Source organism: Anolis sagrei, chromosome 1, assembly GCF_037176765.1.
Source record: "Anolis sagrei isolate rAnoSag1 chromosome 1, rAnoSag1.mat, whole genome shotgun sequence".
NCBI classification, from domain to species: Eukaryota; Metazoa; Chordata; class Lepidosauria; order Squamata; family Dactyloidae; genus Anolis; species Anolis sagrei.
Window position 1 is genome coordinate 2,911,499 of NC_090021.1, and position 16,997 is coordinate 2,928,495.

At 48.3% G+C, this 16,997-nt stretch overlaps 2 protein-coding genes across 3 annotated transcripts in view; one reads left to right on the forward strand and one right to left on the reverse strand.

Annotated features, from left to right (window-relative positions):
- Nucleotides 1–11,275, forward strand: part of AGBL5 (AGBL carboxypeptidase 5) — a 43,832-nt gene extending 32,557 nt beyond the window's left edge. Inside the window, exons 15-19 of one of the 2 annotated variants that reach the window (XM_060754780.2) lie at nucleotides 1,921–2,039; nucleotides 4,971–5,017; nucleotides 5,143–5,303; nucleotides 10,198–10,292; nucleotides 10,523–11,275. In XM_060754780.2, the coding sequence (XP_060610763.2) occupies nucleotides 1,921–2,039; nucleotides 4,971–5,017; nucleotides 5,143–5,303; nucleotides 10,198–10,292; nucleotides 10,523–10,594 (494 nt within the window). In that variant the 3' untranslated portion in view covers nucleotides 10,595–11,275. Of the gene's footprint in view, nucleotides 1–1,920; nucleotides 2,040–4,970; nucleotides 5,018–5,142; nucleotides 5,304–10,197 lie in introns of both variants that reach the window. The other variant, XM_060754779.2, reaches the window with a different exon arrangement.
- Nucleotides 11,236–16,941, reverse strand: OST4 (oligosaccharyltransferase complex subunit 4, non-catalytic). Its single transcript, XM_060754778.2, has 3 exons — nucleotides 16,835–16,941; nucleotides 13,643–13,768; nucleotides 11,236–11,441 (listed from the first exon to the last, which is right to left on the reverse strand). The coding sequence occupies exon 2, from the start codon at nucleotides 13,765–13,767 to the stop codon at nucleotides 13,654–13,656; it is 114 nt and encodes a 37-aa protein (XP_060610761.1). The 5' UTR covers nucleotide 13,768; nucleotides 16,835–16,941; the 3' UTR covers nucleotides 11,236–11,441; nucleotides 13,643–13,653.
- Between the last annotated feature and the right edge of the window lie 56 nt (nucleotides 16,942–16,997).

Genomic DNA, 16,997 nt, shown 5'->3' on the forward strand with positions numbered 1-16,997 from the left:
ACTGGGTATTTTTGATTACAAGAGTGTGAGTCAAGCACTGAAAGAAGGAGTAGGCTGAGCCTGTTAGAGTCAGTGGACCAAAGCTAGTGTCGTCCTGAGGAGAGCGAGTAGGCCTAAGCCTGTTAGAGCCGGTGGGCCAAGGCTAGTGTCGTCCTGAGAAGAGTGAGTAGGCCAAAGCCTGTCAGAGTCAGGGAGCCAAAGCTAGTGTCCTGAGGAGAACGAGTAGGCCAAAGACTGTTGGAGTCAGTGGGCCAAAACTAGTGTCATCCTGAGGAGAGTGAGTAGGTCAAAGCCTGTTGGAGTCAGTGAGCCAAAGCTAGTCTCGTCCTGAGGAGAGCGAGTAGGCTGAAGTCTGTTAGCGTCAGAGTGTTGTCCTGAGGAGAGTGAGTAGGCCAAAGCCTGTTAGAGTCAGCGGGCCAAAGCTAGTGTCGTCCTGAGGAGAGTGAGTAGGCCGAAGCCTGTTAGAGTCAGTGGGCCAAGGCTAGTGTCGTCCTGAGGAGAGTGAGTAGGCCAAAGCCTGTTAGAGTCTGGGCCAAAGCTAGTGTCATCCTGAGGAGAGTGAGTAGGTCAAAGCCTGTTGAAGTCAGTGGATGAAAGCTAGTGTCGTCCTGAGGAGAGTGAGTAGGTCAAAGCCTGTTAGGGTCAGTGGGTCAAACCTAGTGTCGTCCTGAGGAGAGTGAGTAGGCCTAAGCCTGTTAGAGTCAGTGGGCCAAGGCTAGTGTCATCCCAAGGAGAGTGAGTAGGCCGAAGCCTGTTAAGAGTCAGTGGGCCAAGGTTAGTGTAGTCCTGAGGAGAGTGAGTAGGCCAAAGCCTGTTAGAGTCAGTAGGCCAAAGCTAGTGTCATCCTGAGGAGAGTGAGTAGGTTAAAACCTGTTAGAATCAGTGGGCCAAAGCTAGTGTCGTCTTGAGGAGAGTGAGTAGGCCGAAGCCTGTTAGAGTCAGTGGGGCAAAGCTAGTGTCGTCCTGAGGAGAGTGAGTAGGCCAAAGCCTGTTAGAGTCAGTGGGCCAAAGCTAGTGTTGTCCTGAGGAGAGTGAGTAGGCCAAAGCCTGTTAGAGTCAGTGGGCCAAAGCTAGCGTCATCCTGAGGAGAGCGAGTAGGCCAAAGCCTGTTAGAGTCAGCGGGCCAAAGCTAGTGTCGTCCTGAGGAGAGTGAGTAGGTCAAACCTGTTAGAGTCAGAGTGCCAAAGCTAGTGTTGTCCTGAGGAGAGTGAGTCGGCCAAAACTTGTCAGAGTCAGTGGGCCAAAGCTAGCGTCACTCATAGGAGAGTGAGTAGGCTGAAGTCTGTTAGTCAGTGGGTCAAAGCAAGTGTCATCTTGAGAGAACAAGTAGGCCAAAACCTGTTAGTCAGTGGGCCAAGGCTAGTGTCGTCCTGAGAGAGTGAGTAGGTCAAAACCTGTTAGAATCAGTGGGCCAAAGCTAGTGTCGTCCTGAGGAGTGTGAGGGAAACCTCTGTGTGAGAGAAACCTTGGTATGAAGCTCCAATGTATAAAGGCTGCTGTGTGTGAAAAGCTACTGTGTGAAACTCCTGCGTAAGGTTTGTCTGAGAGGAAGCTCTGTGAGAGTGAAGCTAGAAGCTGTTTATCTGCATAAGAAAGAAGCCCAGCGTGGAAGCAAAGAAGGAATTATAAAGAACCTTTTTTTGAGTAATGGAAACCTTGTTCTTGTAAAAAGTGCCACCTATGGAAGGGATAACATTGGTCTGTGTGTTTGTGTTCTTTTTCTCACTTTGGGCTCCTGGTGCTGGGTCAGGCTGCTGCTGCTGAGAAGTTACTCTGCTGCGCATTCATGGGGAGGGTCTTGTGTTAATCAGCCCACCTGCCCAACGAGTGGGCTTGTTTTGTTTTCTTGGGTGCCTCCTTGTTGACACTGGGCTTTGGGGACCAGGCACTGACCTCCCCTTATTTCCTTTTCTACCGCAGGGCCCGGCTGCAACAGCCTCCTGGCCAAAGCTGGCACTGCCTGCCATGGGCTCCGGGAAGCAGACCACCCCCACGAGGAGCTGAAGCCCCCTCCTCCCTGTGGCCTGGCCCTGCTCCAGGTAAGGGGCAGCCGCCACTGCAGAAACAGGGAGGGCAGGGCTGATCTCAGTGTGAGCAGAACTCAGTCGTCTCACCCTCAGCATCTTGTTCCATCTTGTCACCTGTGCTTTACTAATAATATAATATATTGTATATACATATAATATTTATATTATTATAATGCAATACAATATAATACTAATAATAATACAATATTATAATTAGGTCCCTGTGGGTCTTTTCGGGCCATAGAGCCATGCTCTAGAGGCAAGCATCCTCAGAGGTTGAGAAGGTCTGTTGGAAGTAGGAAAAATGGGTTTATATATCTGTGGAATGGCTGGGGTGGGGCAAGGAGCTCTTCCCTGCTGCAGTTAGGTGTGAATGTTTAGCTGATCACCTTCATTAGCATTTGAAGGCCTGCCTGAGCCTGGGAAAATCTGTTGCTGGGAGGTGTTAATCTGTGCCTGGTTTTTTCCTCTCTGTTGTTTAGCTGTTATAATTTTAGAGTTTTTTAATAGTGTTAGCCAGATTTTGTTCATTTTCATGGTTTCCTCCTTTCTGTTGAAATTGTCCACATGCTTCTTATGGATTTCAATGGCTTCTCTGTGTAGTCTGACATGGTGGTTGTTGGTGTGGTCCAGCATTTCTGTGTTCTCAAATAATATGCTGTGTCCAGGTTGGTTCATCAGGTGCTCTGCTATGGCTGACTTCTCTGGTTGAAGGAGTCTGCAGTGCCTCTGGTTGAAGTAGTCTGCAGTGCAATATTATAATTATATATTTTATATTACATGCAATATTACTAATATTTATCGTGTCAGGAGCAAACCAAACAGTTGTATTGCATTTTTTAACAAACAAACAAACAAAACACAAAGTTTGCAAGCCTGGTAGTGGATTAAATGTCCTTTGACCAGTAGCTGGCCACATGGAGGGCCCTCTGGTGTTGCCGCAAGAAGATCCTCCCTTGTGCATGTGGCAGGGCTCAGGGTGCATTGCAGCAGGTGGTCAGTGGTTTGCTCTTCTCCGCACTCGCATGTCATGGATTCCACTTTTCTTAAGATTGGCTCTGCATCTCGTGGTGCCAGAACGCAGTCTGTTCAGCGCCTCCCAAGTCGCCCAGTCCTCTGTGTGCCCAGGAGGGAGACTCTCATTTGGTATCAGCCATAGGTTGAGGTTCTGGGTTTGAGCCTGCCACTTTTGGACTCTCGCTTGCTGAGGTGTTCCAGTGAGTGTCTCTGTAGATCTTAGAAAACTATGTCTAGATTTGTCATTGACGTGCTGGCTGATACCCAAACAGGGGATGAGCTGGAGATGTCTCTGCCTTGGTCCTTTCACTATTGGCTACTACTTCCCAGCAGATGTCAGGTGGTGCAATACCGGCTAAGCAGTGTAATTTCTCCAGTGGTGTAGGGCGCAGACACCCCGTGATAATGCAGCATGTCACATTAAGAGCCACATCCACTGTTTTAGTGTAGTGAGATGTGTTCCACACTGGGCATGCATACTCAGCAGCAGAGTAGCATAGCGCAAGGGCAGATGTCTTCACTGTATCTGGTTGTGATCCCCAGGTTGTGCTAGTCAGCTTTCGTATGATGTTGTTTCTAGCGTCCACGTTTTGCTTGATGTTCAGGCAGTGCTTCTTGTAGGTCAGAGCACGGTCCAGAGTGACTCCCAGGGATTTGGGTGCGCTGCAGTGCTCCCGTGGGATTCCTTCCCAGGTAATAATCCTCAGAACTCGGGGTGCTTGTCTGTTCTTGAGATGAAAGGCACATGTCTGTGTTTTAGATGGGTTGGGGACCAGCTGGTTTTCCCTGTAATAGGCAGTAAGGGCACCTAGAGCTTCTGTTCAACCATCTCAAATCTCCCTTCTTGAGCGGTGATAGCACGATCATCAGCATAGATTAAACTCTCTGTCCCTTCTGGCAGTGGCTGGTCATTTGTGTAGATGTTGAACATGGATGGAGCAAGCACGCTCCCCTGAGGCAGGCCGTTCTTCTGTTTCCGCCATCTGCTTCTCTGGCCCTGGAACTCAACAAAAAAGCTCCTGTTTTGTAGCAGGTTTCCTATGAGGCAGGTGAGGTGGTCGTCCTTTGTGATATTATACATTATTCTCAGGAGGAGGCGGTGGTTCTCAGTATCATAGGCTGCTGACAGGTCTATGAAGGCAGCTCCTGTGATCTGCTGTCTTTCAAAGCCATCTTCTATGTGCTGAGGCAGGTTCAGCACTTGCAATGTGCAGCTTCTGCCTTTCCTGAAGCCAACTTGCTGTGGGATCAGGCAAGGGTCTATTTTTTCCGTAATTCTATGCAAAATAATCCCCGGACCCCTGATCTAGAGGCATTGTCTCTTGACGTTTCGCCTGCATCTATGGCAAGCATCCTTAGAGGTAGTGAGATCTGTTGGAACTAGAAAATTGGGTTTATATATTGTGGAATTACCAGGGTGGGACAAAGGACTCTTGTCTACTGGAGCTAGGTGTGAATGTTTCAACTGACCACCTTGATTAGCATTTGATGGCCTGGCAGTGCCTGGGACAATCTTTTGTGGAGAGGTGATTAGCCATCCCTGATTGTTTCCTCTCTGTTGTTTTGCTGTTGTAATTTTAGAGTTTTTTAATACTGGTAGCCAGACTGTTCATTTTCATGGTTTCCTCCTTTCTGTTGAAATTGTCCACATGCTTCTTGTGGATTTCAATGGCTTCTCTGTGTAGTCTGACATGGTGGTTGTGAGTGGTCCAGCATTTCTGTGTTCTCATTTGTCTAACCCACGTTTTACTAGTTTTTTGTGAGAATACCTTAGAGTTGGAAGAGACCACATGGGCCATCTTGTCCAACCCCCTGCCACGCAGGAAAAGCACCATCAGATGGCCCTCCATCTCATCTTTGTGAGAGTTTTCACACTAAGTCGTGTTTGGAGCCTGTGTTGCAGCCATTTTCTCTTCCTCCCTGCAGAACCTTTCCAGGCGGCTGAACAGTGAGAAGCTATCAGATGCTTCTAGGTAAAGAGGAGAACCAGCCTCGTTCCCACTTGGGGCGGGTGGATGAGGGAAGTGCTCCACGCCAAGACAGAGACTCTAAACCTCTCTCCCTGGCATGCGCTCCCCTTCTCCCCTCTGTGAACCAGCCTGGAGATCCTGATGCCGCGTCCCAGCCGGATCCCCATCCGCAGGAAGCCGGCCAGCCAGACCCAGCACTTGCTCCAGCTCCAGAGCTGTATGGATGACTCTGCCCTCAAAGTCTGGAAATACAACACCTCCCAGTTGCCTGCACAGAGTTCCCTACCAGGTAGGCTCTTGCTGTGGCATCCAGGATCCCTTTCTCCCGCCCCACTTGTTCCTGAAGCCTGTAGGGCCAGCCACAGGGGTTGACTCAAGTATGGGCAAAGCCATCTTGCTTGTCCGAATGCATCTGTCTCTATGTCCTACCTCGTAATTTAAGACCATCCGGGGAGGCCCTGCTCTCGCTCCCGCCTACATTGCAAATGCATTTGGCCGGGACGAGAGACAGGGCCTTCTCGGTGGTGGCCTCATCCCTCCTGGCTTTCAGGAAGAAAGCGAAATCGTGGTTGTGGGACCAGGCTTTCGGACAGCAGACTTAATTAGTACTTTGGTTGGAAATCCATCTGAACATGAGGAAGAACTTCCTGACTGTGAGAGCCGTTCAGCAGTGGAACTCTCTGCCCCAGGGGGAGTGTGGTGGAGGCTCCTTCTTTGGAAGCTTTTAAGCAGAGGCTGGATGGCCATCTGTCGGGGGTGCTTTGAATGCAATATTCCTGCTTCTTGGCAGAATGAGGTTGGACTGGATGGCCCAGGAGGTCTCTTCCAACTCTTTGATTCTATGATTCTATGAAATTGACTGGAATGACAATACAGCTGATGATACTGTATTATTGTTTTAATTAATGCTTTATGTACTGTTTTAATTGTGTTGTATTATTGTAATTTTTTGATTGCATGATAAATCTCTGATCAAACTCTGCATGAAATGCCCTCAGAAGCACTTTCTTTTCTCGTCGTGCAATTAAATCCTACCTCACCCCCAGAGAACCCTCCCTGATATTTGACATTGCCTTATCTCCCAGTGTTTTAAATTTTTAATCCTTGAATTTGGTCCTGCCCATTGTGATGTTTTTTTATATTGTGTCACTTATATACATTGGCTTTGTATTTTAGGTTATTTATTTTATTTTCTGTTATGTTTTTGTGTTATATTGTGTATACTGTATTGAGGGACGTGGCCTCATGTTAGCCGCTCCGAGTCCCCTTGGGGAGATGGTGGCGGGGTATAAATAAAGTTATTATTATTAATTATTATTGTTGTTGTATTGTCGAAGGCTTTCATGGCCGGAATCACTGGGTTGTTGTAGGTTTTTCCGGGCTATATGGCCATGTCCTGGAGGCATTCTCTCCTGATGTTTCGCCTGCATCTATGGCAAGCATCCTCACTACCTCTAAGGATGCTTGCCATAGATGCAGGCAAAACGTCAGAAGAAAATGCCTCTAGAACATTTATTTATTTCACTTCCAACAGACCTCACAACCTCTGAGGATGCTTGCCATAGATGCAGGCGAAACGTCAGGAGAAATGCCTCTAGAACATGGCTCTATAGCCCGAAAAAACCCACAAGAACCTATTTATCTATTTATTGACAGCTTTTATATTCCGCCCTTCTCCTCACCCCGCAGGGGACTCAGGGCGGATTACAGTGTACACATATATGGCAAACATTCGATGCCAATTTTTGACATACAACATATACAGACATACACAGAGGCTATTTAATTTTTCTGGCCGCCAGGGGAGCTGTCGCTTTCATCGTCCATCTGTGACGCTGATGAAGCACTTCCGCATTCCCCGCATGCTTCCCGCTGGAGTGCTTTGCTGGAGTCTTCTTTATGGCCTCATAAATCAGTTAATTTAGCTTCCCCACACGTTTAAGGTGGTACCTAATTTTCCCACTTGGCAGATGCAACTGTCTTTCGGGTTGCAAAGTTCGACAACAGGCTACACATAATTGGTTGGAAACCCACTCCAACCCGGGCTGGCTTCGAATTCATGACCTTTTGGTCAGAGTGATCTTAATGCAGCTGACATTCAGCCAGCTGCACCACAATCCGGGTGCTTTTACCCACGTTTTGCCCACATCTATGGCAGGCATCCTCAGGTTGTGAGGCCTATTGGAAACTAAGCAAGTGGGGTTTATATACTTGTGGAATGATGTCAAGGGTGGGAGAAAGAAGTCTTGTCCCCCCGACTCTGGAACTCACTACCTGGAGAAATTAGGAAAGCCCCTTCCCTAGAAGCCTTTTAAAAAGAACCTTAAAACCTGGCTCTTCCGCTGCGCTTTTGATGAATAGGTCAGAGTGATCTTAATGCAGCTGACACTCAGCCAGCTGCGCCACAATCCCGGCCATATAGCCCAGAAAAACCTACAGCAACCCATTATTATTATTATTATTGTATTGTCGAAGGCTTTCATGGCTGGAATCACTCAGTTCTTGTGGGTTTTTTCGGGCTATATGGCCGTGTTCTAGAGGCATTTCTCCTGACATTTTGCCTGCATCTATGGCAAGCATCCTCAGAGGTGAGGTCACCTCTGAGGATGCTTGCCATAGATGCAGGCGAAACGTCAGGAGAAATGCCTCTAGAACATGGCCCTATAGCCCGAAAAAAACCCACAAGAACTGAGTGGATTATTATTATTATTTATATGAAGCCGTCCCGAGTCCCCCTTCGGGAGTAGAAAAGGAACGGGGTAGAAATACCAGAAATAAATAAATAAACGAATGTTGGCCCTCCGGGTGTTTTGGACTTCAACTCCCACAATTCCTGGCCTCAGGCTCTTTCCTTTCCCCCCTCAGATGCTTAACACCTGGAGGGACAAAGTTTGCCCATGCTTGCTCAAACCAAAAGTCTGGCTGGCTCTTCGGGCTTCTTCAGACGAGTTTGGTGGGAGTTGTAGTTCAAAACGCCGGGAGGGCCAAAGTTTGCCTGTGCCTGGGTGGCAGCCACTAGAATCATAGATGGCCATTTGTCAGGGGTGATTTGAATGCAATATTCCTGCTTCTTGGCAGAATGAGGTTGGACTGGATGGCCCAGGAGGTCTCTTCCAACTCTTTGATTCTATGATTCTATAGAATCAAAGAGTTGGAAGAGACCTCATGGGCCATCCAATCCAACCCCATTCTGCCAAGAAACAGGAATATTGCATTCAAATCACCCCTGACAGATGGCCATCCAGCCTCTGCTTAAAAGCTTCCAAAGAAGGAGCCTCCACCACACTCCGGGGCAGAGAGTTCCACTGCTGAACGGCTCTCACAGTCAGGAAGTTCTTCCTAATGTTCAGATGGAATCTCCTCTCTTGTAGTTTGAAGCCATTCTTCCCTTGCGTCCTAGTCTCCAGGGAAGCAGAAAACAAGCTTGCTCCCTCCTCCTCCCTGTGGCTTCCTCTCACATATTTATACATGGCTATCATATCTCCTCTCAGCCTTCTCTTCTTCAGGCTAAACATGCCCAGCTCTTTAAGCCGCTCCTCATGGGGCTTGTTCTCCAGACCCTTGATCATTTTAGTCGCCCTCCTCTGGACACATTCCAGCTTGTCAATATCTCTCTTGAATTGTGGTGCCCAGAATTGGACACAATATTCCAGGTGTGGTCTAACCAAAGCAGAATAGAGGGGTAGCATTACTTCCTTAGATCTAGACACTATGCTCCTATTGATGCAGGCCAAAATCCCATTGGCTTTTTTTTTTAGCACTTTAGTTGGAAATTGACTGGAATGACGATACAGCAGATGATACTGTATTATTGTTTTAATTAATGTTTATGTACTGTTTTAATTAATGCTTTATGCATTTTAATTGTGTGGTATTATTGTATTTTTTTGATTACATGATAATCTCTGACCAAACTCTGGCGGGGTATAAATAAAGTTTTATATTATTATTATTATTTATATGAAGCAGCATGGAATCGTTGCCTAATGTAAGCCGTCCTAAGTCCCCTTGGGGAGATTGTGGCGGGGTATAAATAAAGTATTATTATTATTATTATTATTATATGAAGCAGCATTGAATCGTTGCCTAATGTAAACCATCCTGAGTCCCCCTTGTGCAGTTGAGAAGGATGGTGGTAGAAGTATCAGAAATAAATAACTAAATAAACTTTGGGATTTTGGCCTGCGTCAATAGGAGCCTAGTGTCTAGATCTAAGGAAGTCATGCTACCCGTGTTCTATACTGCTTTGGTTAGACCACACCTGGAATATTGTGTCCAATTCTGGGCACCACAATTCAAGAGAGATATTGACAAGCTGGAATGTGTCCAGAGGAGGGCGACTAAAATGATCAAGGGTCTGGAGAACAAGCCCTATGAGGAGCGGCTTAGGGAACTGGGCATGTTTAGCCTGAAGAAGAGAAGGCTGAGAGGAGATATGATAGCCATGTATAAATATGTGAGAGGAAGCCACAGGGAGGAGGAGGAGGGAGCAAGCTTGTTTTCTGCTTCCTTGGAGACTAGGACGCGGAACAATGGCTTCAAACTACAAGAGAGGAGATTCCACCTGAACATGAGGAAGAACTTCCTGACTGTGAGAGCCGTTCAGCAGTGGAACTCTCTGCCCCGGAGTGTGGTGGAGGCCCCTTCTTTGGAAGCTTTTAAGCAGAGGCTGGATGGCCATTTGTCAGGGGTGATTTGAATGCAATATTCCTGCTTCTTGGCAGAATGGGGTTGGACTGGATGGCCCAGGAGGTCTCTTCCAACTCTTTGATTCTATGATATTATTATTATTATTATTATTATTATTATTATTATTATTATATGAAGCAGCATTGAATCGTTGCCTAATGTAAACCATCCTGAGTCCCCCTTGTGCAGTTGAGAAGGATGGTGGTAGAAATATCAGAAATAAATAACTAAATAAACTTTGGCCCTCTGGGTGTCTTGGACTTCAACTCCCACAATTCCTGGCCTCAGTCTCCCACACCTGGAGGGACAAAGTTTGCCTATGCTTGCTCAAACCTGGCTGGCTCTTCAGGCTACTTCAGATGAATTTTATCACTGCATGTTAGGAATTGCGGGAGTTGTAGTTCAAACTGCTTGGAGGGCCAAAGTTTGCCTGTGCCTGGGTGGCAGCCACTGCAGCCCCCTTGGCCCCACTCTCTCTGTTCTCTTTCCCGCAGAGTTCCCGCTGGAGGTGCCCGACCTGACCGTCACGGGTCAGCAGAGAGAGGAGCCGCTTTTTCTCTGCAACCCTCCCAAGGTTTTGCTGGACGAGGTACGGGGGGCCGGGAGCGTGGCTGGTGCTGCTGGCGTTTCTCTCTGCCGCCGCTACCCTCCCCTCGAGCCCCTTGCGCCCCTCGCCTGGAGGCAGAGGCAGCAGCAGCGGGAGAAGCTGAAGCCGCCGCCGCCACAGCGTCCTCAGCGCGGGATCGGCAGCGGCCCCCCGCCCTTGTGAAGCCGAGGGCAGCCCCTCCTGGTGCCCTGAGCCCGCTCTCTCTGTTGCAGCATCTCGCGGGGCAGGCAGACGCCCCGCAGCTCACCTACCACAAGATCCTCTCCTTCTGCACCGAAGCCTGACGGGCCGGGAGGGGCAGGGACGCAGCGGCCGGCCACCTCCGCCACCAGCAGCGCCGCCCCAGAGCCAGCCCCATGGAAGACGCCCTGCCTCTCGGCCTCCGAGGGGGGCCCCCGGCGCCACCCTCCCCTTGGGCCTGCCCCGCGCCCACAGCCCTGCCCCTTCAAGCCAAAGCTGCTCTTCGGGACCCCGCAGCCCCTGCTCCTGGCTCTCAGCCGCCTCCCAGAGTGTAGAGCCCCCCGGCCACCTCCCACGTGCAGACCGCTGCCGAAGACACCAAAGGCCTGAAGGGGAGTGGTGGGGCCTCCCATCCCCTCCTCGTTGCCCTCTTGGGGGGGGGGGGCAACCCCATCTCCTACTCCTCTCTGTCTACTCAGTGTTCTGCCTCAAGGAGCCGACAGCTGCCTTCCTTCCTGTCTCTCCTGAAGGGTCCTGCCTGAAATTTGGGGAGCCCACCGGCCGCTCTTTGGCAGCCTTGGGAAGTGGCGTTCGGGGAGGGGGGAAGGTTCACAACACAGCCAAGCAAGCCTGCCCATCCACCCACCCACCCTACCCCTTACCCTCCCAGGCCCTTTCTGCAGCTGTACATAGTTGGTTACTGGGCCGGAGACTTATTTTTGAAATGAGATTGTCTTGTAACACGTTTCTATTAATAAATTTTGTTTGACAAAAAAAAAAGAGAAGCGTACAAATTCATGTCTGCTCAAAGCTGGCGGGAGGCAGAAGGGAAAGCCCAGTTGGAAGGAGGAGGCGGAAGGGACGAGCCTCGCGCCATGTGCGGTGGTGTGGCCGAGGGGGAAGAGACATCCAAGGCTCAACGCTTCATGGTGCTGGCAAGAGGGCTCCGCTCTGCAAAACAAAAGGGGAAAGAGGAATTGGGACTTAGTTGGGGAGCAAACTTCAGGGAGGCAGCATTTGAGATCTACAGCAGAATAATAATAATAATCAGCGCGAAGGGCTCTTCTACCAAAGTTAGGGCATTTTCTTTTGTCTATCTACTATTTATACTGAGATGTATTACCTGAAATTGCAGAAGAAAGTTTTTTTTTCTTTTAACCTTACCAGAGCATCCTGCATATTTTCTCTCATTTCTTTTTTTTTGCACTATAAATAAAACTTTTACAACCTCTAGGTTCTTGTGGGTTTTTTCGGGCTATAGGGCCATGTTCTAGTGGCATTCTCTCCTGATGTTTCACCTGCATCTATGGCAAGCATCCTCAGAGGAAGTGAGGTCTGTTGGAAATAGGACAATGGGTTTATATATCTGTGGAATGGCTGGGGTGGGACCACACCAACAAACACCAACAACCACCATGTCAGACTACACAGAGAAACCTTTGAAATCCACAAGAAGCATGTGGACAATTTCAACAGAAAGGAAGAGACCATGAAAATGAACAAAATCTGGCTACCAGTATTAAAAAACTCTAAAATTACAACAGCAAAACAGCAGAGAGGAAACAACCAGGCACATCTTAACACCTCTCAACAAAAGATTTTCCCAGGCTCAGGCAGGCCTTCAAATGCTAATGAAGATGGTCAGTTGAAACATTCACACCTAGCTCCAGCAGGGAAGAGCTCTTTGCCCCACCCCAGCCATTCCACAGATATATAAACCCATTGTCCTAATTCCAACAGACCTCACTACCTCTGAGGATGCTTGCCAGAGATGCAGGTGAAATGTCAGGAGAAATGCTTGTAGAACATGAACCTATAGCCCGAAAAAAACCCACAAGAACCTAGTGATTCCAGCCATGAAAGCCTTCGACAATATGTTTACAACCTCCATCACTGAGGAGCAACACAGACAGAAGTCAAGGCTTAACTGTGCACCATAGGCCTGGCCATGACACAAAGATGGCAATCATACCAGGAAATATCTGATTGAAGCAAGATAGGAAAAACTGAACTCTAATCCAGATAAGAGGGTAGGAGTATGTTTTGGATCCAAACAGTTGTAGCTTTGGTTATAGGGAAATAACAGCCCTGGCACAGATCTTGTTTGTTCTCCATTGTCAATAAGGAGCAGAAACCTTCATGTTACGGCCCTTGTTTGGTAAAACAAAACAAATTGGAGAGAAACAGATGGGACGGAGGGTTCATTTATTCCAATGCGCTCTTGACTATACAAGTCCCTGAAAACATTTTATAAAAAGGTGAATATGGATCAGATTCAGGTTTCTATGTACACATTCACCTGTGCTACTTCAGGAATGAAAAACATGTGCATATATTAGATGGGTTAAAATCAGAATTGCATATTCAATTAAATGCTGTTCCGAACCCTAAAAAAACGGTTGAAACAGCAAAATTTAAAAACTAGACACAATGGGTGAGGACAGCAAGGGTTATTTTCTCTCATTTCTGATAATAAGCTAAAATCTGTCTGCTGTCTGTCTATCCTATCTATGTATTTATTTATCTATCACTGGCTACTGTGCACTATCGTCTGGCTGTTCCAGAAAATTTTCAAGAATGATTAATCCCAAGGCCCAGTATTTGTCTGTATGGTTTTCTTTCCAGCAATTGAATGCTTGCCTTATATGTTGGAAACCACCCTGAGTCCCTTTGGGGAGATAGGACAATATACAAATAAAGTTCTATTACTGTATTGTCGAAGGCTTTCATAGCCGGAATCACTGGGTTGTTGTAGGTGGCTTTGACTATGCGGATCTTTGTTGCCAGTGTGATGTCTCTACTCTTCACTATTTTATTGAGAAGGGCCATTGCTCTCCTCCCAAGATTTGAAGACCAACATCCAGAAAGAAATTGTCAACATAATGCCTGCTATGCTGGCAAGAGTCATGACAAACACCAGAAATTGGTTTACTCAGTGTATGAAGAATGGGGAACATCACCTACCTAATTTAATCTTCTAAACTATATAAAACAAAACTTTAGGTATGTGCCTACATTATTTAAAAAAATCTGATTCATACAATGGGTTTTATTAAGTTTTGAAAAAAGGAAGTTATGCTGTATCACCCTGTATTAAAGTTCAAAAACGTTCATGACATTCAGCAACCCATCCATATCCCTGCAAGGCTTACCTTTCCAGGGGTCATTCTTGCTTCTTGGGGTTGTTGACGGCTACGTAGTGATAGAGGACGACCAGCAAGAAGAGGGAGACCCCCAGCATGTTGGCAAAGATGGCCAGCTGCACGTCTGTCACCATCCTGCAGAAGAGGCAATCACAGACATATCGGCTTAAGCGGCTGAGGGGGAAAACGAAGGGGCCTGAGGCCGTTAGGAATGGTGGGAGTTGAACTCCCAAACACCTCGAAAGAGGGCCCAAGTTTGCCCATGCCTGGGTTGGACAGTTACCAACATGATCACAGGTCTGGGAGTCATGAATCGCCATGAGAAGTGGCTTAGGAGCTAGGGAAGTTTAGCTTAGAGGTGAAGGCTGAGATAAGGAGACACAAGAGCCATTTCTGTAAATATTAGAAAGATGTCGTATTTGAAGAGAAGGGGCCAAGCTTGTTCTCTGCTGCTTTGGAGACTGCAACACAGCAAAGCAAATGGCTCCAAATAGCAGGGAAAGGAACTTCCTGGCGGCATGATCTGTTTCAAAGTCCTTAGAGCTCTGATGGCGTCTCCTCCAATTGATGTTTTTAAACAGTGAATTGATGGCCATCTGTTGGGAGGGCTTGGGTTGTGCCTCCTGAATGGCCCTTGGAGTCCCTGTCCAACTCAAGTGAAATATGCTGCCTCAGGAGTTTTGTGGAGCCATGCATTCAAATGGCAGGACATTCCTCAAACATTGGGAAGATCCCCAATGGTCAGACCTGCTTGTCAGTAGAATCCAGTGCTTCCTAAAACACAGCAGGTTATTCTGAAGGTTTTTCAACAGAGGCTAGGTGACCATCAATTGGGAGGGTTTGCATTGTGTCCTCCTGCCTGTGCGCATTCAGAATATGACCTACAAGCCACTCTAAACACCTTCACAGAAGCATACAAGAAGCTCAGCCTGTCGTTGAACATCGAGAAAACCAAAGTGCTCTTCCAGCGCTCACTAGCCAATCCATCTCCAATGCCAGAAATACAGCTTAATGGGTTCACATTAGAAAATGTTGACCATTTCCACTCCCTTGGCAGCCACCTCTCCACCAAAGTCAACATTGACACTGAAATTCAACACCGCCTGAGCTCTGCAAGTGCAGCATTCTTCCGAATGAAGCAGAGTGTTTGAGTACCGGGACATCCGTAGGGAGACCAAGGGGCTGGTTTATAAAGCTATTGTCCTCCCAACCCTGCTATACGCTTGCGAGACGTGGACTATTTACAGACATCAACATTGAGACTGAAATACAACATCGCCTGAGCTCTGCGAGTGCAGCATTTTTCCGAATGAAGCAGAGAGTGTTTGAGGACCGGGACATCCGTAGGGAGATCAAGGGGCTTGTTTATAAAGCCATTGTTCTCCCAGCCCTGCTCTATGCCTGCGAGATGTGGACTGTCTACAGACGTCACATGCAACTCCAGGAACGATTCCATCAGTGTTGCCTCTGGAAAATCCTACAAATCTCTTGGGAAGACAGGTGGGGAACCGTCAGCGTGCTGGAAGAAGCAAAGACCACCAGCATTGAAGCGATGGTCCTCTGCCATCAACTCCGCTGGGCTGGCCACATTGTCCGGATGCCTGACCACCGTCTCCCAAAGCAGTTGCTCTACTCCGAACTCAAGAATGGAAAACGGAATGTTGGTGGACAGGAAAAGAGATTTAAAGATGGCCTCAAAGCCAAGCTTAAAACCTGTGGCATAGACACTGAGAACTGGGAAGCCCTGGCCCTTGAGTGCTCCACCTGGAGGTCAGCTGTGACCAGCAGTGCTGCAGAATTCGAGGAGGCACGAATGGAGGGTGAAAGAGAGAAACATGCCAAGAGGAAGGCGCGTCAAGCCAACCCCGACCGGGACCGCCTTCCACCTGGAAACCAATGCCCTCACTGTGGGAGAAGATGCGGGTCAAGAATAGGGCTCCACAGCCACCTACAAACCCACAAAAATAGTCATCAAGGAAGACCATCTTACTCGTCCAACGAGGGATCGCCTAAGTAAGTAAGTTTTCAAATTACTTGGGTAAATAATGAGCTAGGCTGACAGTTGGCAGCTCACACCAACCCGGGGCTTTGAATCGTGCAACTTTTTGTTTGCTAGATCTTATAATTGCTGATGGTTTACCAGCTGTGCTAAACCTCCGACCCTCTGTCGGGAGGGCTTGGGTTGTGCCTTCCAAGTCCTTATCTGAAGCAGAGGAGGGGGAGAGGGAAGGGTCCTGAGGCTGTTAGGAAGCCCAAAACACCTGGAGGGAAGGCCCAAGTTGGCCCATGCCTGGGATAAACAGACTGGAAGCTCTGAAACAGAGGCTGGACGGCCATCTGTCAGGGGTGCTTTGAATGCAACATTCCTGCTTCTTGGCAGAATGGGGTTGGACTGGATGATGGCACATGAGATCTCTTCCAACTCTAGGACTCTATGTGAGAGCTGTTCAGCAGCGGAACTCTCTGCCCCGGAGTGTGGTGGAGGCTCCTTCTTTGGAAGCTTTTAAACAGAGGCTGGATGGCCATCTGTCAGGGGTGATTTGAATGCAATATTCCTGCTTCTTGGCAGAATGGGGTTGGACTGGATGATGGCCCAGGAGGTCTCTTCCAACTCTAGGATTCTATGTGAGAGCTGTTCAGCAGTGGAACTCTCTGCCCCAGGGGGGAGTGTGGTGGAGGCTCCTTCTTTGGAAGCTTTGAAACAGAGGCTGGATGGCCATCTGTCAGGGGTGATTTGAATGCAATATTCGCGATTCTTGGCAGAATGGGGTTGGACTGGATGGTCCATGAGGTCTCTTCCAACTCTTTGATTCTAAGAACTTCCTGACTGTGAGAGCCGTTCAGCAGTGGAACTCTCTGCCCCGGAGTGTGGTGGAGGCTCCTTCTTTGGAGGCTTTTAAGCAGAGGCTGGATGGCCATCTGTCAGGGGTGATTTGAATGCAATATTCCTGCTTCTTGGCAGAATGGGGTTGGACTGGATGATGGCCCATGGGGTCTCTTCCAACTCTTTGATTTTATGACTCAGTTCTTCAAGCCGCTCCTCATAGGGATTGTTCATGGCCCTGCAGGCCTTTCCAGCTTAAGAGTCAATCTCTCTGTGGAATGGCTAGGCCCAGAACTCGGCCCAGTGTGATTCCAGGTGAAGAGGCCTGACTTAAGCAGAATACCGAGGCAACAAGGCTTCCCTGGCGGGAGACTCACCTCAAGTTGCTCCAGGGACACGTCTTCCTTTTCCTCTCCTCGCGGTGCCTTCTGGGAAGAGGAACAGAACAATTGCGCGTCACTTCCGCCTCCGCTCTCCTCCTTCTTCCGTGTGAGGGAGGAGGAGGAGGCAGCGCCCCCTGCAGGAGGAGACGAGTCAGAG

What these genes read in the sequence shown, in the direction of transcription:
- OST4 (XM_060754778.2), bottom strand. Translation starts at nt 13,767, where the DNA reads ATGGTGACAGACGTGCAGCTGGCCATCTTTGCCAACATGCTGGGGGTC.